At 38.9% G+C, this 20,503-nt stretch overlaps 2 protein-coding genes across 5 annotated transcripts in view; one reads left to right on the forward strand and one right to left on the reverse strand.

The window, feature by feature from the left end:
* Positions 1–14,515, forward strand: part of LOC307258550 (ATP-dependent RNA helicase DDX3X-like) — a 35,192-nt gene extending 20,677 nt beyond the window's left edge. For 3 of the 4 annotated variants that reach the window (XM_080038123.1, XM_080038125.1, XM_080038126.1), the window contains 8 exons: positions 681–825; positions 2,160–2,304; positions 2,943–2,987; positions 5,042–5,223; positions 6,289–6,406; positions 6,757–6,910; positions 9,710–9,846; positions 10,488–14,515. In XM_080038123.1, the coding sequence (XP_079894249.1) occupies positions 681–825; positions 2,160–2,304; positions 2,943–2,987; positions 5,042–5,223; positions 6,289–6,406; positions 6,757–6,910; positions 9,710–9,846; positions 10,488–10,588 (1,027 nt within the window). In that variant the 3' untranslated portion in view covers positions 10,589–14,515. The remainder of the gene's footprint in view (positions 1–680; positions 826–2,159; positions 2,305–2,942; positions 2,988–5,041; positions 5,224–6,288; positions 6,407–6,756; positions 6,911–9,709; positions 9,847–10,487) is intronic. The other variant, XM_080038124.1, reaches the window with a different exon arrangement.
* The window catches only part of mylka (myosin, light chain kinase a), a gene marked incomplete at its 5' end in the record, with an annotated part of 228,217 nt that overhangs the window by 111,004 nt on the left and 96,710 nt on the right, over positions 1–20,503 (reverse strand). The window lies entirely within an intron of this gene.

Below are 20,503 nucleotides of genomic sequence, written 5' to 3' on the forward strand. Positions count from 1 at the left end.
CATTGAGGAATTCTGAGTAATTAAAACAACACTGTCGGTGCATCTAATATGAGGTAAACGCCTTCAGTGATGGCTCATGGATTTTTATACCTTCTGCTGTACGTACCATTTTTTTCTGAGCTCCTGCACCAGTGTCGGGGGTGGGGGTGGAGGGGGGGGGTAATACCATTTTCTAAACGCTGCCATACTGAGAAATACAAACTGTTTAGTGGAGCTGATAGACGCTTAATCAACTAATTTGGCGATGGCTTGAAAGTAACGGATCTCATTTATATGAAAAGGTTACGCACTATGGCAAGGCAAGTTTATTTCTATAGCACAATTCAGACACAAGGCCACTCAAAGTGCTTTACAGGGGCAAGATTAGAATACATAAAACACATTATAAAACATTTAAAAGCGAATAAAAGAAGCAAATATTGCTTTAACAAGAAAAACAACTCCCAGCAAAAACTCCCGGGATTTAAAAAAAAATCTTTGAAGAAATCTCAGGGAGAGTTGACAAAGTAAGGGATCCCTCTCCCAGGATGGACATGCTGCAATAGATGTCATAAGTAGAGAAAATCACGAAGGAATTTGATCATTGACCAGATGTTTACATGGTAATACTAAAGTAAAGTGCGACTAGTTGTGGATGCAGGAAGACTTCAAAACTAACCCTGTGCTGTGTCTCCCGGTAGCTATCTGGTGCTGGATGAAGCCGATCGTATGCTGGACATGGGATTCGAACCCCAGATCAGAAGGATTGTTGAACAGGACACAATGCCGCCCAAAGGCATCCGGCAAACCATGATGTTCAGTGCCACCTTCCCCAAGGAAATACAGGTAAATGGACAGTCAAATAGACACACAGAATGTCTTATTTTGAAATTATCTTATCATTTTTCAGGTCCCAAAAAATATTTGAAGGATACTCTTCTACAGAAACATAGTATTTTTTTTTTTTAAATATCTACTAAGTTTGATAGAAATGGGTGCGGGGAAAAAACTACGCTGGGCATTTTGAAACCCGGACATTTAGCGTTTACTGTCCCCTGTCTTGGGCAAGGCGGTGTCCAGTCATGGCACCAAGTCTTAATCTGACGGGGGAAGAGAGACTTGAGACCATGTTCATCCCAGTCATCTCTGAAACAGTGAGATAAAGGCTGGTTCATGCTATGGCCACAAACGTTGCCAGTTGAAGACTTGCCATAAAACAATTCCTTATTGTATTGTGCTTTTTCCAGAGATATTTGAATAAATATGTTAGAAATAGTAGAAATATTGGGGCGCTCCGGTGGTGTAGTGGATAGAGCGTGTACCATATTGGCTCCGGCCTTCGTTGCAGTGGTCGCGAGTTCGACTCCGACCCGTGGACCTTTACTGCAGGTCAACCCCCCCCCCCCCCCCCCTCTCTCTCTCTCTCTCTCTCTCTCCCCATTTCAACTCTGTACTGTCTAACAAAGCTTGGAAATGCCAAAAAATAACCTTTAAAAAAAAATAGTAGAAATATATATTTTTTAAACAGTAGCCAACACTCGCCATTACGTTGAACTTTAAGTTTTCCATTGTATCCGACATAAATTCTGCCAAACAATTTCAGTGGGTAGGCTAGTCGAACTGCATAATAGTCGAGTCGGTGGTTCGATCCCCCGTCTCCCCGCCACATGTCCAAGTGTCCCTGGGCAAAGAGACACTGAACCCTAAACTGCTCCTGATAGTTAGCTTGCACCCTGCGTGGTAGCTGCTGCTGCTGCTATCGGTGTATGAATGTGTGCTCCAGTTGTAAGTCTGTTTGGATAAAAGCGTCTGCTAAAATGACATGTAATGTAACTTATCTAAATCATTTTCCTTTATTTAACCTCGAAAGATCAATTGAGGGTTGACCCTCTTTTACAATGATGTCGAGTTAGTAGTTTACAAAGAGACAACAACAATTAAAACATTCAGATCAATTGAATGGAAGAGACAATAGCCTAATTAAAACAGTTACAAGTGGAGTGGGGCTGATTCAAAATAATAAATTTTAATTGGTTAACAGTTATGAGTGTATTTATTTTAAATTGGTTAACAGTTATGAGTGTATTTATTTTAAATTGGTTAACAGTTATGAGTGTATTTATTTTAATTTGATGTTGTAGGCTGTTCCAGGAGTCAAATCAATTTGTTTCCCTGCATAGATCCTTGCCCGTGACTTCCTCGAGGACTACATATTCCTGGCGGTTGGACGTGTGGGTTCGACCTCAGAGAACATCACGCAGAAGGTGGTTTGGGTCGAGGAGAACGACAAACGCTCTTTCCTGCTGGACCTGCTCAATGCAACAGGTGGGTCAAAGCAAGGCAATGATGCACGAAATATTAACATTTTGGGGGTTTTTATTTATTCACTCACTCTCTCTCTCTCTCTCGCTCTTAACCAATCATTTCGTGTTTGTTTGTCCGTCCGTCTGTCCCATATCGAGCTAATATTGTGCTAACGAATTATAGCAACGCCTAGTCGTGATGGGTTAAAGGTGTAGTCAGTGGTTCTGCAGAAAGTAAGTTGACAAAATCACTTTTTTTTTTTTCAAAATCTGTGAATATCTCCTCATGATGATCCGCTACCCGTCTGTTCTCTCTGTCTGTGTGCGTGTGTGCTGAAAGAAAATCCAGCGTTGATACACAGGCTAGGCTCTGTAAACGAGCATGTTGCTAGCAAAGGTGGGGGCTAGCCATCGTTTACATGCCTGTTTACAGACGGGTAGAGGGATCATGAGGAGATATTCACTGATTTCGACATAGTAATTTTGATATCAAGCAAAAATCACTGACTACACTTTTAATATCGAAACACTAAAAATATTGGCGGAGAGGGCCATATTTTTTAAAGGGGATTTTCTTAGTATAATTGTTTGTGTGTGTGTGTGTGTGTGTGTACTACTGAGCAGCCTTTAAATTTACCGGCTGGTTTGGTTTTATCTTAGTAATTCCCAGTGATGACAATGCTACAGAAACACCAGAGAAACCTGGTAAGTATTTCTTTATACAATAACTTCATTTTTTATCTCAACCCACAAGCTGAAAGAATTCTACATCACATCCTGTCCCACTCCCAAGACATGCTGCCTACGTTTCGTTTATTTTTTTTATTTACTATTAAAGGAATACTTCACCCGTACGGAACCGGCGTTCTATCATTATAAAATCACTATTATAATATAATGAATGAGGTTTTTCTTCCCTTGGCCCAGCTGTCCTGTTAATCCTAACCCTATATTTTTTACTAGTGTGATGTCACACTTGTAAAATGTAGGGTTAGACAGTGAGACCATAGAACACTCTTTCTGTCTTTTTTCTCAGGCTAGGATGAACCGATTTCTAAAAAAATTTGCACATTTATACTACATAGGATCTCAGAGTTCAATACACCTTCATATTCCCACGGGTGAAGTAGGTCTTTAAGAGCTTGTAGGATGTTCGGTGATATTTTCTGTGCACGGGTATAATTCAGTCTCTTCCCCCTTTTTTTTTTTTTTTTTAGCTCGGGTGTGTTGTATATAAAACTAAACTATTTTTCTAGACATTTTATTTTAAATAATGAAAATATTTTACAAACCAAACAAGGAAAGGCCTAATAACTCTCGATTTTTGATTTCGAGTTAAATTGTCCATTTAAAAACAATGTAATGTTGGCGCAATAAAATCCCTAATCGAATTACATCAAAAGAGGAAACATGTTTGACTGAAAGAAATGGGTAGAACTGTGACTGTTTTTACTTGTCGACGAAAACCATGAATGACGAATTTGACAAATTGTTCTAACAAGCAATTTCGTCTAAACTCAATCGGAAAATTCTGCAAAAATTAAAGATGTTATCAACACTGTAACTTAAGTCAGCTGGCTTTAACGTTAAATTGTTTCGGCTTGTTGCACTGTTGCAATGGTGTCCCCTGTCTTTGGGCAAGGCGGTGTCCAGTCATGGCACCAAGTCTTAATCTGACGGGGGAAGAGAGACTTGAGACCATGTTCATCCCAGTCATCTCTGAAACAGTGAGATAAAGGCTGGTTCATGCTATGGCCACAACCCAGATATATAAGCTATCTATAAGTCCTTAAAAAAGACTGCTGCTCTTGTTTACTGGAAAATGCTTGATCTTTGAGGTGCTCAAAATAGAAATACAATAGAGAAAAATTCAAATGTTTTTAGGGAGTTAAATTCGGGAAAAGCTTGATTTTATATCTTTTTTTCAATGTTTTGAAATCTGCCATGGTAACTGCCGGTTACTAACTGGTGCAGCTGCCACTTAAAAAAAGCAGACCTGTGTGTGTGATTTATGTCACATGACAGCCCTGACTTAAACACACACACTTGGCTGAAGAGGCTTGGGTTCTCAGCTGAATCTGAAATTTTTGGATGTGTTTTTGTTTCCAATTCCATGATAATTTAGCTGCTTTGATTTGTCTTCTTAGATATTCTAAAATAACACGGCCTTAATCTGTAACAAAATGCCTGAAATCCATATCTCAAAAGTCTTTTTAAATGATGCCAACTTTAGTAACTAGCTTTTTGTCCTTAAAGGCCACCGTATTTCAGCATCACTACATGATAATAAAATATCCCGATGTTCTGAATTCAGAAGGCTACAGCTGTTAATTCACTGTTCAATCCACAAAGAAGTAAATATACTATAAATATCTCAGGTGCCCAAAATACAGGACTCGGATCGTGGCCAAAAAACTTGATTCTAGTTTAAATAATAAATTACAGTTTGGTTATTTTCATTTTTATGTGCGCTTAAAAAAAAAAATCTAAACTTATTCAATTAATGGTTGTCCGTCAATGTAAACCTTTTATCCAACCGCCACCCGTCTCCATTTCATTTATAAGTTGCCTTTTTTGTTTTATGATTTGTCATGGTCTCACATTTCCTTTCCCTAATTTTTTTGAATTTTTTTTTTAGACAGCCTTTGAGTTCCTGCTCCCACCACCTCCGCCATCTTTGTAGTTCAGAAACCTTCCACCCATAACCTCTCATTCGTAGTCCTAAATTATAGTTGTGTTCTTCTCTGTTCTTTTCACAGGCAAAGAGTCGCTGACGCTGGTGTTTGTGGAGACTAAGAAAGGAGCGGACGCGCTGGAGGACTTCCTGTACCGCGAGGGCTACGCCTGCACCAGTATCCACGGAGACCGAACGCAGAGGGACAGAGAGGAGGCGCTGCACCAGTTCAGATCGGGACGCTGCCCGATCCTGGTGGCCACAGCCGTGAGTACACCGATTATTATTATTATTATACACAGCCGTGAGTACAACGATTATTATTATTATTATACACAGCCGTGAGTACAACGATGATTATTATTATTATTATTAATAAGCCGTGAGTACACCGATTATTACTACTATTATTATTATTTAGCTGCGAGTACAAAGCTAAATATTATTATTTATTTATTTATTTTAAAGATAATCTTTTGGGGCATTTTCAAGCTTTGTTAGACAGTACAGAGTTGAAATGGGGAGACAGAGAGAGAGAGAGAGAGGGGGAATGACCTGCAGTAAAGGTCCACGGGTCGGATTCGAACCCGCGACCACTGCAACGAAGGCCGGAGCCGATATGGTACGCGCTCTATCCACTACGCCACCAATATTATTATTATTTAGCCGTGAGTACAAGGCTAAATATTGAATTTCGGACAATTTTCCTGTCAAGTGACCCATGGAGAACGTTACTTGTAGCCACTTCAAAGGGAAAATGTTCACCTTAAAATAATTTTTGCGCACCTCAGCAACCCTGTCAGTCCTGCTCAGTGTTTTGATACGGGCAGAAGCTGGTGCAAAAGACACTCGAAGTAAATCCAGATGGACCTCCAATCCAGTGGAGCCTGTCTCTACAACTTTGATACAATATATCGTTAGCCTCATACCATAAATGCCTAAATCATATTTACTCTACTCTACTCCATTCTACATCTACTATACTCTACATCTACTTTTCGTTAGCCTAGTAGCATAATTGCCTAAGTCATATTTTAAGGGTTATAGGGTAGGGTAAAGTAGAAAAGAGTAGGTGTAGAGTAAAAGTAGAGTAAGTTAGTTATTTTTCTTGACATGATGAAGGAAAAAAAAAAAACTTATCTGATTTTATTTTTCTCTCTCCTGTGGCCCTAAAACTCTTCTGTACTTTAGTATGTAGTGTAGTAAAAAGACTAAAACTCTTCTGTACTTTATTATGTAGTGTAGTAAAAAGAAAGTGTGTGTGTGTGTGTGATTTGGAACACAGGGTAACTCTTTATGTTAACCCGTCTTCTTTCCCCCCTCTGTGCCCAGGTGGCTGCTCGAGGTCTTGACATCTCCAACGTGAAACACGTGATCAACTTTGACCTGCCCAGCGACATCGAGGAATACGTCCATCGTATCGGCCGTACGGGACGTGTGGGCAACCTCGGTACGAACATTTACAATCAATATATTTTTTTTAAAAGGGGCACCGTGTAACATTTTAAGTAATTTATTAGCTAAAATCAATATCCTCATTCATAAATATGTCCTCATTGGTGTAAAATCACCTCTGCCAATAATCTGAATTATCCTCCTGAGCGGAAAATTGCAAATATTAATATTACATTTTGTACATTGAGCAGGCAGGTCTTATGGAGGAATCCATGTTGGTTGGAATGTCATCAGATGCATTGTTTAAAATTTTTAATTGTTCTTGTCCTTGAAGCCCACTGTAGCTTGTGCTATATAAATAAACTTTCCCTGTTAACCGTGCTGTTTCTTCTGTGTTTAACGCAGGTCTGGCCACGTCGTTCTTTAACGACAAAAACAGCAACATAACCAAAGACCTGCTGGACATCCTGGTGGAGGCAAAGCAGGAAGTTCCCTCTTGGCTGGAGAGTCTCGCATACGAGCACCAGCACAAGAGCACCGGGCGGGGACGCGGCAAGAGGTACGGGCCGGTTAATAACATACTAAACGTTTATTTATTTATCGGAGACGACACTGCTTTTAAAGGGACACTGTGTAACATTTTAAGTAATTTATTAGCTAGAATCAATATCCTCGTTCATAAATATGTCCTCATTGGTGTAAAATCACCTCTGCCAATAATCTGAATTATCCTCCTGAGCGGAGAATTACAAATATTAATATTACATTGAGTGGATTATTACAAATATTAATATTACATTGAGCAGGCAAGTCTTATTGAGGCATCCATGTTTTTGGAATGTCATCAGGTGCATTGTTTAGAATTGTTCTTGTCCTTGAAGGCCACTGTACATCAGGTCGGCAATACGTCATCTGGACGGAACTCTCGTGACCACGCCCCCTTTGGGGGGAAAACAATACACAGCGCTCCATTCACTTTGTATTGAATGACACCCGTATTCGGCAAACAAACTTAATAAAAACGTAATACGACATGCCTTTCACAAATACACGTTACTTTCTTTAAAGCCACGGCTCTTGTCTGTCTATACGGGCTGTTTTGGTGAAAAAGTATTGAGTAATTTTCAATATCGAGACAAAACTCTTAACTAATGTATGCTGAATGCTAGGCTAATGTTAGCCTTCTGCTGTAGGCTAACCATAGGCTAACCCTCACGGACGGGAAAAAACACCTCAATATTGAAAATTACTCAATAATTTTTCACAAAAACAGCTCGTATGGACAGACAAGAGTCGTGGCTTTCAAGAAAGTAACGTTTTTTTCTTAAATGGATGTTTGATTAAATTTTAATTAAGTTTGTTTGCAGAAGACAGGTCTCCTTCAATACAAAGTGGATGGAGCGCTGTTCAATGTTTTCCCCCCAAAGGGGGCGTGGCCTGATTGCCGACCTGATGTGTAGCTTCTGTTATTATTCAAAAGGGGAGGGGTTACCCAGGGAGCGTTGCATTCTAGAACTTTCCTGATGATGTCATATTACACAGTGCCCCTTTTTAAACCAAATTTATATTGGCCCTTTAACATGTTTTCAAGCATACTATAATGCCCGAGTTGAACAGGAACTTTTGCTTCAACAATGGATTTATGTCACGGGTACACTCACCCAGGAACAACACAGAAAGAGAAATATAGGGTTAAAAAAAAACGTACTTTGTAAATATTACTGCGATGTCACAGTAAAAGACATCACAGTTTTTTTTGCACATTTATACTACATAGGATCTCAGAATTCAATACACCTTCATATTCAAACCGGTGAAGTAGGCCTTTAAGTAATTCATAATTTTTTTGAGCACCTCAGCAACCCTGTCATTCCTGCTCAGTGTTTTGATACGGGCAGAAGCTGGTGCCAAAGACACTCGAAGATAATCCAGATGGACCTCCAATCCAGTGGAGCCTGTCTCTACAACTTTGATACAATATAATATTTAATGTTAAACGATATGTAATGTTCCCATGAGATATAAATGACCTACTATAGAATAAATAACTAAATACATCTTCACCTCATCACTTGATATTGTGGAAAGACGTGAGGCAGTGGTGGATGATGCCATCTTTAGTAACTATAGCTTCTTGTCCTTGAAGGCCACCGTAGCTTCTGTAAATTCGGCCTTACACGTTTTTATATATAGTGGGCGTCCTGGGGAAATGCACCTGTTGGAAGACCAAGAAGAAGAAGTACTATAGAATAAATAACTAAATACATCTTCACCTCATCACTTGATATTGTGGAAAGACTTGAGGCAGTGGTGGATGATGCCATCTTTAGTAACTATAGCTTCTTGTCCTTGAAGGCCACCGTAGCTAAATATTGACTTTTTTTTTTTTTTTTTTTTTAAGCTGGTACACATTCGGAAACAGTTACATAACGTCCAATGAACAATTGGTTGATATATAAGGAGCCTTTTATTGTCAAATTACAGTTAAATTACCAGTGCTTTCTGCATCATACTAAGCACACATAATATTATAAAAACTAGGGCAGGGAAATTGAGCATTTGTTTTTTGTTTCATTTGTTTATTGGGTTTTCAATTTTTTTTAACAACAAGAACACAAACAAGGAACTACTGTCTCCGGGCTCGAATGAAAAATACAACACACAAAAAACAATAAGCTCTCACGCAAAAATGTGCACAAATGGACATGAACAACCCCTCCCCCCCCCCCAAAAAAAAAGCAGCGACTAAATAAAGTTAGGAACACACAAAAAAAAATTGAGCATTTGTATAAAATAAATAAAACAAACCCTTGGTGTTGTCTCTTCGGGTTCTCTGGTGGTAGGAACTTAAAGGTGCGGTGTGTAATATGACATCATCAAGAAAGTTCTACAAAGTTCTAGAATGCAACGCTCCCTGGGTAACCCCAACCCTTTAGAATAATAACAGAAGCTACAGTGGCCTTCAAGGACAAGAACAATTCTAAATGTTTAACAATGCACTTGATGACATTCCAACTATGACACTTCCAAAATGGCGGCACTAGGCCTTGGTCCAAAATATGCAGAAATATGGACATATATGAGACCCTTTCTAAGGAAAAAAATAATAATTCAAAAAAAGAAATTCAGCTATTATGCACTAAATTAAATGTACTTATGGATATTATAATTACTTTCTACAAAATCTGCTAGGAAATAAAACCCAAAATTCTACACACTGCAGGTTTAAGATATTTTTAATTTTGATTTCTTTATTTAATTTGTTTGTATGTTCTGATAGCGTTTGTTTGTGTGTTGTGGAAAAACCTACATTAATTATATTGTGAAATAAAACAAACCCTTGGTCTTGTCTCTACAGGTTCTCCTCCGGAGGCTTCGGCGCGAGGGATTACCGCCAGACGCCCGGGGGCTCGTCCGGCGGAGGCTACGGCCCGAGCAGCAGCAGCAGCAGAGGAGGGGGACGCCCCAGTGGAGGCAGCAGGGGATTCGGTGGAGGTACGAAATATAATTCTGTCCGTCTCTCTCTGTCTGTCTGTCTCTCTCTCTCTCTGTCTCTATCCCTTTCTCTCCCTGTCTCTCTCTCTCTCTCGCGCTCTGTCTCTCCCTCTCTATCTGTCTCTCTCTCTCCCTCTCCATCTGTCTCTCTCTCTCGCGCTCTGTCTCTCTCTCTCTCTCTCGCGCTCTGTCTCTCTCTCTCTCGCACTCTGTCTCTCTCTCTCTCTCTCTCTCTCTCTCTCTCTCTCTCTCTCTCTGTCTCTATCCCTTTCTCTCCCTGTCTCTCTCTCTCTATCTCTCAAGATTTTGTGTATGGATCGATAGGTTACTTTTCCTACTCAACCGCCCAACAATACATTGTGTCTTTTGAGTTCTTTATTGCGTCTGTAAACTTCAGTGTAAATTCGGTGGAGGTCTCAAGAAACAACCTTTATTACACAGTACAGAGTTGAAATGGGGAGACAGATAGAGAGGGGGGGTAAACATGCAGTAAAGGGTGTCGGATTCGAACCCGTGACCACTGCAACGAAAGGCCGGAGCCAATATGGTACACACTCTATCCACTACGCCACCGGAGCACCCCGTTGCCTTGACTTTCATTTTAACCCCTAACACTCTTTTCTCTCGTTTCCTTTTCTCAGGTGGATTCGGCGGCGGCGGCGGATTCTACGGCAACGACAGCGGCTACGGCGGCAACTACCAACAGTCCAACAGCTCGTCAAACGATTGGTGGGGCAACTAATTGCCATAGGAACGGGTTGCCATGCATTGCCAACCGAAACGGAAACCACATGTTAAAAAAAACTTTAACGCCAGACCACAACAACAACAACAACACAACCAACAAAACAACCAACCCTTTCCTGTGTAGCCTCACTGACACACAGTACATTTTACTACCAACAACAACAACCCCTGGTACTCTGCCATTTTTTTTTGTTGTTGCTTTCTCTACACAAAAAAAAGGAAAAAGTTGCAAAAGCACGATTGCTCTAAGGAACGTCAACGTGTTTTTAAAAACTGCAAATCGCACCGGAGAAAAACGCAGAGATTGAAATACGATATTCTACTACTACTACTACGCACACCTCAGAGTGAGCATGGATTGCTGTGACGTTGCATTGTCCGATTAGCAGCAACTTTGTTGTCGGACTTTCCATTGTTATAGCGGCAACAACAAACGTGTTTTTTTTTTTTTTTTTTTGTGGAAGGAAGGAGAGGAGGAATACAACACAAATACAAACGAAAAAGAGAGAAAAAACAATCGAAATAACCCTGAGGATCATTTGTATGTTTAATGTACTGTGCCTTTGGAATTATAAACAGGAATTCTTATGTTATCAGTTCACCAAAAAAAAAAAAAAAAAATTGATGTTAACACGGCCAGCCAAGAAGAGCTCTAAAATAAAGAAATAAAATTCGATTTTTACTATTTTGTTTGGTGGAAAAAAAAAATATTAGAAAGGTATATTTAAAATAATAATAAGAAATATAGCTAGGACTTTAATCAAACCTTGGCAAAAAAAACACAACTTGGGGTATTGCGAAACTCCTGAGTCGAGATTCCATTTGATCTTCAAATTTAACTTTTAAGGAACATCATGTAGCCTTTTCTATGTAGTCGAAACGAACAGCTAAAGTATTGACATCGACGCCAATATACTACCGTCTTAACTTAATACAAACTGGGCCACTCTGTGAAGCATTTTAAATCCCTATATATATATAGGGACAAAACGTTACATTTCTTTTTTCTTTGCTCACTCTATCCTGGAAAAGGCTCCTTTTTTATGGGATATGATAGACTTTGAAAAATTTAGCCATTCCTATTGTAATCTTAAAGAAATAACACACAGAAGTCATTAATAAACTTGGTGCCAACAATCGCTGAAGTTTTAAAACGAAAAGAAAACGAGAATTAATCAACGCTGGAACTTGTTACGAGTACCACAACGTTTATTTTTTTTATTATTTTCAAAAATTGACTTGACAGTGTTAACGGCAGCTAGTGTGTTACCAAGTGCTAGCTACATTAAGTGGGCGGTGTTTTTTGTTTTATTTTATCTTTACTTGAGACATCTTTTGGTGCAGGAGGGGAGTGTGCGCAAAATCGAAAAAATAAGTAAAAATAACTCATAGTTGACACTTTTTTTTTTCGATTTGTGAATTGTTTCTCTACAAATATATGTATCAAAACAAAAAATGCCTGCCAACTTGAAAGTGAAGTTCAAAAAAAAAGTTGGCTGCATTGTTATTATAAATGGACCACAGCAAACCGCATCGGGAGGGCTATATAGCGTTTAAAATGGTGTTAGTGTTTACCGACGACGACGAATAATAATAATACAAATACAAAAATCGACCATCGTTTCAAAACCATGAGGCCCAGATGGTATTCTACGCTTGCAAGTGTTTTGTTTTTTGGTCAAGAAAGAAAGACGCGTTGAACTGAGTCGCAGGCTTAACTTAATTACAAACGTTTTCTCTTTTTCAAGCTGCGTTTGTGGAGGCATAGTTCATCTTTAGAGAGGAGACAGGCATATTCTGAATGATCATCACTGACTTGAGATTTATCAACTCAAAAAAACTGAGCAAGCTGAGTTAGTTCGTTAGCGAAAGGGGAAAGCTAGTGCTAGCGGAGAAAAGCAATGCAGAATAATATAGCACTCCTTAAAAAGTCGAGGGGAGAAAAACTGGGGAGGGTTTTTTTTTTCCAGTGCACCGCTTTTTCGTCGGCGGCTTTTTGGTTTAAACGACCATTGCTGCTAATGTGTGTAACCTAACCACGGTTGCTCACCAGATCAGGGTTGGATAGAGGAGGAGGAGTCGGGGAGGTGTGTTTTGCACTTCTTTCCAAATCGTTAATGTACTGTTTTATCTGCTCTGGACATTGAATAGAACTCTTGTGGCAGGCTTTTTCCTCTCAAAGAGGGGCAGCCATCTCTGGAAGGGGTTTGATTACAATACTCTTCTCAAGCAGGTGTGTGTGTGTCGTGCCTTGAAAAAACTACTTATTTTTTTTTTTGTTTTAATGATAATAAATTGAGCTATTGATGAGAAAAGAGAAAACTGCGCGGATGCACTGATAGTGTTGAGAACTTGTTGAGATTTTGAATGATGGTGCTAACTTGATTTAGGTGTGGGTTAGGGCCCCCAATGTTGTACATTACGTCGACCTTGTTGCCCCATCAACAGTTTTACAGTTTAAAAAAAGAAAAAGTTATTTTATTGCACATCTAGAGTTTTATATAGATGTTCTTGGATATGTGTCCTTAAGCTTCCAAATATTGTGTGTGAGGAGACGGCGGGGAGAAAAACGCAGCTTGTTTACAAAAAAGGGGAAAGGGTTCTCAATGTTTAAAAAAAAACCAGGATTTATTTGGGACCAGGGGGAAGTATAGCAGTCTTGGGGGGGAATTTAGCCATTTGCACAGATTTCTAGATTCTACTTTTTGCTGCTAGTTTTTTGTGTAATTTATTAAGCGTTTTTGACAAATATTTATTTTTGTAAGCCTCAAAGTGATTCTTTGAAAGTTTCAGAAACTTGACCAAAAGACAGTACAAAAAAAAAACACTGGCACTTGAATGTTGAATGTCACCTGTATGCGTGAAATTTATATATTTCGGGGTAGTGTGAGCTTTTTAATGTTTAAAGATATACATTGGACTCGGTAAAAAAAAAATATATATATCCACAGCTGTTTCAAGAGGCCCCCTCCTTTTAAAGGAAGAGAAGTGTGGTGGTGGGGGGGGGGGGGGCGGGGAACAAATAGGAGAGGGGCCTTATAAGTCATCAATCTTAGAATATATATGATAATTTGGTCAACTTAAAAATTTGAAATGGAATTGAACAAACATGCCAAGGTTTGGAAATATAGCTGTTTAAAAAATGAGCAAATATAAAAAAAAAAAAAATAACAACAACTTCCGAAAGCATATCGATCATCAGTGAGTGCTGAAGTGTTCAACTACGATTCTCCAATTGTGTGCATTTGCATTTATTGATTGTTTACTCACGATTTGACCCGATAATTCTTTTTCTCCAGTAAAAAGTCTGGCACATGGCAATCCTTTAATAAGAAACAAACATGTGGTTTATTCTCATTGTTGTATTTGCATATATGACGTGCTCTGGGGTTCTCTAAAACCCCCTTTTGTGAATGTGGCGCAGGTCTGGAATTCAAAAATTCTGGATATTTTTGGAACATTTAAAACAAATTTTCAAAAATCTCAATGTGTATGTATAAAAAAAATTAAAAAAAAAGACTTGTTCCACATTCTCCCACACGAGAATCCCAGAGATCTTTAGATGTAGACTTTGCTTTTCTGTATTAGCGTATAGGCTACTGCTGCACTGCATGGGAAAATACTCAGCTGTGCAAAAAAACGAAATTAAAATTGTATAATTTTACCAAAATAAAAATTGTTTGAATGCAAGAAGAAAAAAAATTGTGTCTGGAAAAATTGAGCATGTTTTTCACGACGACTTGTTGACTGACTGTTGTTCTGCGGAGATGAAGCTTGTAGCAGAAGCGGCCATTTTTTCCTCGTGGTTGCGAAGAGACGGGCAGATAAAAACACTCGCTCAAATTTGGTATTGTAGATTGGATGGGCTTTAGTTTCTTTTTGGAAAGAAACTATATATATAAAGATTTCATTTGTAAATTCACCTGTGTTTTCGTTATTTTTACAAATGATTGAAAGCGCAGTTAAAGGTGCAGTGTGTCATATGACATCAAGAAAGTTCTAGAATGCAACGCTCCCTGGGTAACCCCACCCCTTTTGAATAATAACAGAAGCTACAGTGGCCTTCAAGGACAAGAACAATTCTAAATTCTAAACAATGCACCTGATAACATTCCAACTATGAAGCTTCCAACATGGCGGCGCCCAGGCCTTGGTCCATGGTATGGAGAAATACGGAGATAAAAGAGACCCTTTCTAAGGGAAAAAATTATTGTTTTTTTTTTCAGCTATTATGCACCAAATTAAACGTACTAATGGATTTATGCTATCAAAAAAATCCCAAAATGCTACACACTGCAGGTTTAAGGGTTGGGTGGGTACTGTTAGATATCACTTTGGGACATTTGGGTTTTTAAGAAACGAGTTGGCATAAAAACCTTCCTGAAAATATTGGTTGCGTTCCGAATCGCATACTTTCTACTATATAGTATGTAGAAAAAAGATTTAGGATGTCCCGATTCTTGTGGCCAGATTTAGGATGGTTAGAAGTACCCGGATGTCCTACTTCATGCGGCCAAGATTGTTAGTGTTGAAAAGTGCATCCTATTTGGGCGATTCTGACCCACAATCCAGTGCGCACGTGAAGTGACGTCACATCGACGAAGCCTCCATATGAAAACAAACGGGGATGCGACGGATATAAAAGCAAGAGGCAAGATCAAGGCACAATGTTATGATGAAATAAGAGAGAAAAGTATGTCCCAATAGTATGCCTACTGCATCCTAACTAGATTCTTTTTATCGTCAGATGTAGTATGTAGAATAGAAAAAAGAAAGAGTATGCGATTCGGAACGCAACCATTGTCATTTTCTATATTGTTTGAAAAGACGCAATGCATTGTGGGTCGGTTGAGTAGTAAAAGTAGCCTAGCCATCCATACACAAAATCTCGCCGTAAGTAAGAACTCATCCGGGCATTTCTCGCCTACACAAACTTGCATACACAACCACAACCTACTGAAATTGACCTCACAATTAGTGCGAGTAGGACTTTAGTAGGGCTTTTAGTATGAGTAGGACATTAGCAGGGCTTTTAGTATGAGTAGGAAGTTAGGGCTTTTAGTATGAGTAGGACGTTAGGAGGGCTTTTAGTATGAGTAGGACGTTGGTAGGGCTTTTAGTATGAGTAGGACGTTAGTAGGGCTTTTAGTATGAGTAGGACGCTAGTAGGGCTTTCCCAACACAGCCATTGTATGTAGACTGGTAGCAGAACATTCATTGTATTCTCCATGCCCTCTGTTTTTGAAATTACCCCTGCGTTCCAAATCACATATTGGAGTTAGTTGGGGCATTTATGTATTTTCAGCATACTACAGTTGACTTGCATGTATTGGGACAATCCTAAATATTGTTCTGGCATACTAAACAGTAGGGAAGTATAGGTATTGGAACGCAGGGCAAGTGTTTTTTTAACCGCCATGTTTTGGCTGCAGACATGTGAGAACAGGTGAGCAGAATGTCCCAGACCAGCTAAATCCGCCTAGCGACAAATTCATGTTCCAGCACTCTCACTGTTCTGTTGAAAACTAGGCTAAAACCATGACCTCTAGCCTAGATACAGTGTTATAATATGCCTCTGCTGTGTGTGTGTGTGTGTGTGTGTCTCTGTCTCTCTCTCTGTATGTGTGTTTGTGTGTGTGTGTGTGTGTGTGTGTGTGTGTGTGTGTGTGTGTGTGTGTCTCTCTCTCTCTGTATGTGTGTGTGTGTGTGTGTGTCTCTCTCTCTGTATGTGTGTGTGTCTCTCTCTCTCTGTGTCTCTCTCTCTCTCTGTGTGTGTGTGTGTGTGTGTGTGTGGAGCTTTTCAGGCAGTGAGTAGACAATTTCTGCGCTGCGAATTCATGCTTGTCCCAATTTTTAGGGATTTTTTTGTTTTGTTTTCATGCCACTCTTATGAAAGGCTCATATGGTCTGGTGTGCGGCTGACTTGGTTGTATAATCTAAGCCGGTTGTATAATAATATCTAAGCTTTTACACAAGAGGCATTGGGAAAGAGAAAACTTTTTTTTTTTTTTTTTTACTTTTTCCCCCTAAATGAATGTCGGTTTCATTCAAGCCATCATCGCCAAATGAGTTGACACAAAGTTGATTAAGCCTATTATCAGCTCCACAAAACTCTCTCTGTATTTCTCATTGTCCCTGAGTGTCCCCCCCCCCCCCCGAACACTGGTGCAGGAGCTCAGAAAAATCCCAAGAAGAGCCCAAGAAATTTTTCAGTTGTCCAGGGAAAAACCTGGACGTACAGCAGGAGGTATAAAGGACTCCTCTTGGCGTGCTACAGAAGTTACACACTATACCTTTAAGGGTAAGAGTCCAGGAAATTAATTAAATTCAATGGAGTTACAAGTCTAGTCTACACATTCAGATTTGGACATGGACATTATGTGAAAATACAAATCTCAATGTAGCCTTGTGCAAACGCTGCCACACTGTGAAATACAGAGATGTGATGTCACACTAGTAAAATGTAGGGTTAGACAGTGAGACCATAAAACACTCTTTCTGCCTTTTCTCAGGCTAGAATGAACCGATTTAAAAAAAAATGTTTGCACATTCAATACACCTTCATATTCCCACCGGTGAAGTAGGTCTTTAATCAACTTTGTCTCAACTCTTTTAAAAAAATCTCATGAATTTAACCAACATTCATTTATATGAAAAAGTTACGCACTTTAGCTTTAAAGGGACACTGTAGCATTTTAAGTAATTTATTAGCTACAATCAATATTCTCGTTCATAAATATGTCCTCATTGGTGTAAAATCACCTCTGCCAATAATCTGAATTATCCTCCTGAGCGGAGAATTACAAATATTACTATTACATTTTGTACATTGAGCAGGCAAGTCTTATGGAGGAATCCATGTTGGTTGGAATGTCATCAGGTGCATTGTTTAAAATTTAGAATTGTTCTTGTCCTTGAAGGCCACTGTAGCTTATGTTGTTATTCAAAAGGGGTGGGGTTACCCAGGGAGCGATGCATTCTAGAACTTTGTAGAACTTTCTTGATGTCATATTACACACTGCACCTTTAAAGCCTCACATTCAGGAAGGCACCATGAGTGACCCATATAACGCTGTCTGTAGCCTTATCATATACATTCTACGGTCCATACATAATACATACACACAGCGTATTAATCTTAGTAAACAAACTATATTGATCGCCTCTTTGCTCATTAGATCCCACCACTGAAGGCTTTTCAAATCTCCGTATTCCATCTAACTAACATCTGTAATATTTCTGTTAAGTTCTATTTTCATATTCATCTTCTTAGCACAGGCCAACGCAGGGTGAGGGAGGGATTCACTTTAGGTGTAATCCTTCTAAACGTTATCACTCTATCTAGGGGATTTGAATGCCATTAAGAGATGGCTTTTTTTATGCCTGTGTGTGTGTGTGTGTGTGTGTGTGTGTGTGTGTGTGTGTGTGTGTGTGTGTGTGTGTGTGTGTGTGTGTGTGTGTGTGTGTGTGTGTGTGTGTGTGTGTGAGAGAGAGAGAAAGAAAGAAAGAGAGTGTATGTGTTTGTACTTCAACAATTTTTGTGAGGACCGATTTGAGTTTTACACCTTAAGAGTGAGGACATTTTGTCCGGTTCTCCCTTTGGGACAGGCCTTTAAAGGGCTGTTTGAGGGTTAACACTAGGTTTTAAGGACAGGCCTTTAAAGGGCTGTTTGAGGGTTAACACTAGGTTTTAAGGACAGGCCTTTAAAGGGCTGTTTGAGGGTTGACACTAGGTTTTAAGGTTCAGGTATGAATTAGGTTTATGTTAGGGTTAGTGTAAGGGTTGGGGTTAGGCATTTAGTTTTGATGGTTAGGGTTAGTGTAAGGGGCTAGGGAATGCATTATGTCAACGAATGTCCTCACAAGTATAGCCGTACGTGTGTGTGTGTGTGTGTGTGTGTGTGTGTAATATGATGGAGCTCTTTCACCAGACACACACACACACACACAGACACACACAGACACACACGCACAGACACACACACACACACACACACACACACACACACACACACACACACACAGTGAAGGGGGGATGATAAAGTGTAGATAAACCCACAGTATTGCTGCAGACTTGTATCAGACAGTATGTAGCGAGCTGAGAGATGGAGAGGCTCGGTGCAGAAGTGGAATGAAAATGAAAATGATTGACTCGTGCACACAGACGTGGACACATGGATGCAACTGTCCGCAAAGACTTACAGGTATCTAACTGTCTGTCTGTCTGTCTGTCTGTCTGTCTGTCTGTCTATCTCTTTCTGTCTATCTAAATGTCTGGCTGTCTGTCTATCTATCTGTCTGTCTGTCTATCTATCTAATTATCTATCTAACTGTCTATCTATCTATCCGTCTGTCTATCTATCTATCTATCTAACTGTCTATCTATCTATCTATCTATCTATCTATCTATCTATCTATCTATCTATCTATCTATCTATCTATCTATCTAACTGTCTATCTAACTGTCTATCTATCTATCCGTCTGTCTGTCTGTCTGTCTATCTATCTATCTATCTATCTATCTCTCTATCTCTCTATCTCTCTATCTCTCTATCTATATACGCTAGTCTTTCTGGTTTGTTTTAGTGCAGGTTGTGACGCAGTATAAATTAACTTTCAAAAAGATTATATATATTTATGATTCGTATTAATTTCCAGTTAACCCTTATCCTGTCGTGGTAATATTAATGGGCCCCATCCTTAAGGATTTTAGCACCTTTGGTCACACATTACCATATACAGGTGAAACTCAAAACATTAGAATAGTTCATTTATTTCAGTAATTCAACTTAAAAGGTGAAAATAATATATTATATAGACTCATCATTACATGCAAAGTGAGATATCTCAAGCCTTTATTTGTTATAATTTTGATTATTATGGCGTACAGCTTATGAAAACCCCAAATTCAAAATCTCAGAAAATTTTAATATTACATGAAATCAATAAAAAAGGGGATTTTTAATACAGAAATGTCGGCCCCTCTATAAAGTATAATCATCCATATGTTCTCAGTACTTGGTTTGGGCCCCCTAACCCTTCTGCATGAATTCTTGCCTCAATTCCAATTCATTTTCCATCATATTCTAATAATACGAGTATCACCTGTAGTCAAGGGCCAGGCAAGTTTATTTCTATAGCACAATTCAAACACGAGTAAAGGATTTCAAGCTGCATTCTTGTATGAAAGGTGCAATACAAATAGTGTATCATTCATTATAGTTATATTAATTAAACCTGCAGTGTGTATAATTTTGGGTTTTATTTCCTAGCAGATTTTGTAGAAAGTAATTATAATATCCATAAGCACATTTAATTTAGTGCATAATAGCTGAAAAAAATGTTTTGAATATTTTTTTTCCCCTTAGAAAGGGTCTCATATATGTCCATATTTCTGCATATTTTGGACCAAGGCCTAGTGCTGCCATCTTGAAAGTGTCATAGTTGGAATGTCATCAGGTGCATTGTTTAAAATTTAGAATTGTTCTTGTCCTTGAAGGCCACTGTAGCTTCTGTTATTATTCTAAAGGGGTGGGGTTACCCAGGGAGCGTTGCATTCTAGAACTTTGTAGAACTTTCTTGATGATGTCATATTACACACTGCACCTTTAATAACATAATGTTTTGAGAAGAAATAGGTTCACAAATGTACTATGATGGTTTTTTCATCAAAGTACTTTTACAGCTCTGGAAAAAATGGAAGAGACCACTCCAAATGTTCAGTGTCTCTGGTTTTACTATTTATAGGCATATGTTTGAGTAGAACGAACATTTTGGTTTTATAATATAAACTAATGACAACATTTCTACCAACTTCCCATACATGTTTTGTCATTAAAGAGCATTTTTCAATAAGTTATGTAGAGATGAAGATTGAAGAAAAATCCAGACCGTTCTCATAAATTTTTCC

Source organism: Ammodytes marinus (assembly GCF_949987685.1).
Source record: "Ammodytes marinus genome assembly, chromosome: 12".
Taxonomy (NCBI): Eukaryota; Metazoa; Chordata; class Actinopteri; order Uranoscopiformes; family Ammodytidae; genus Ammodytes; species Ammodytes marinus.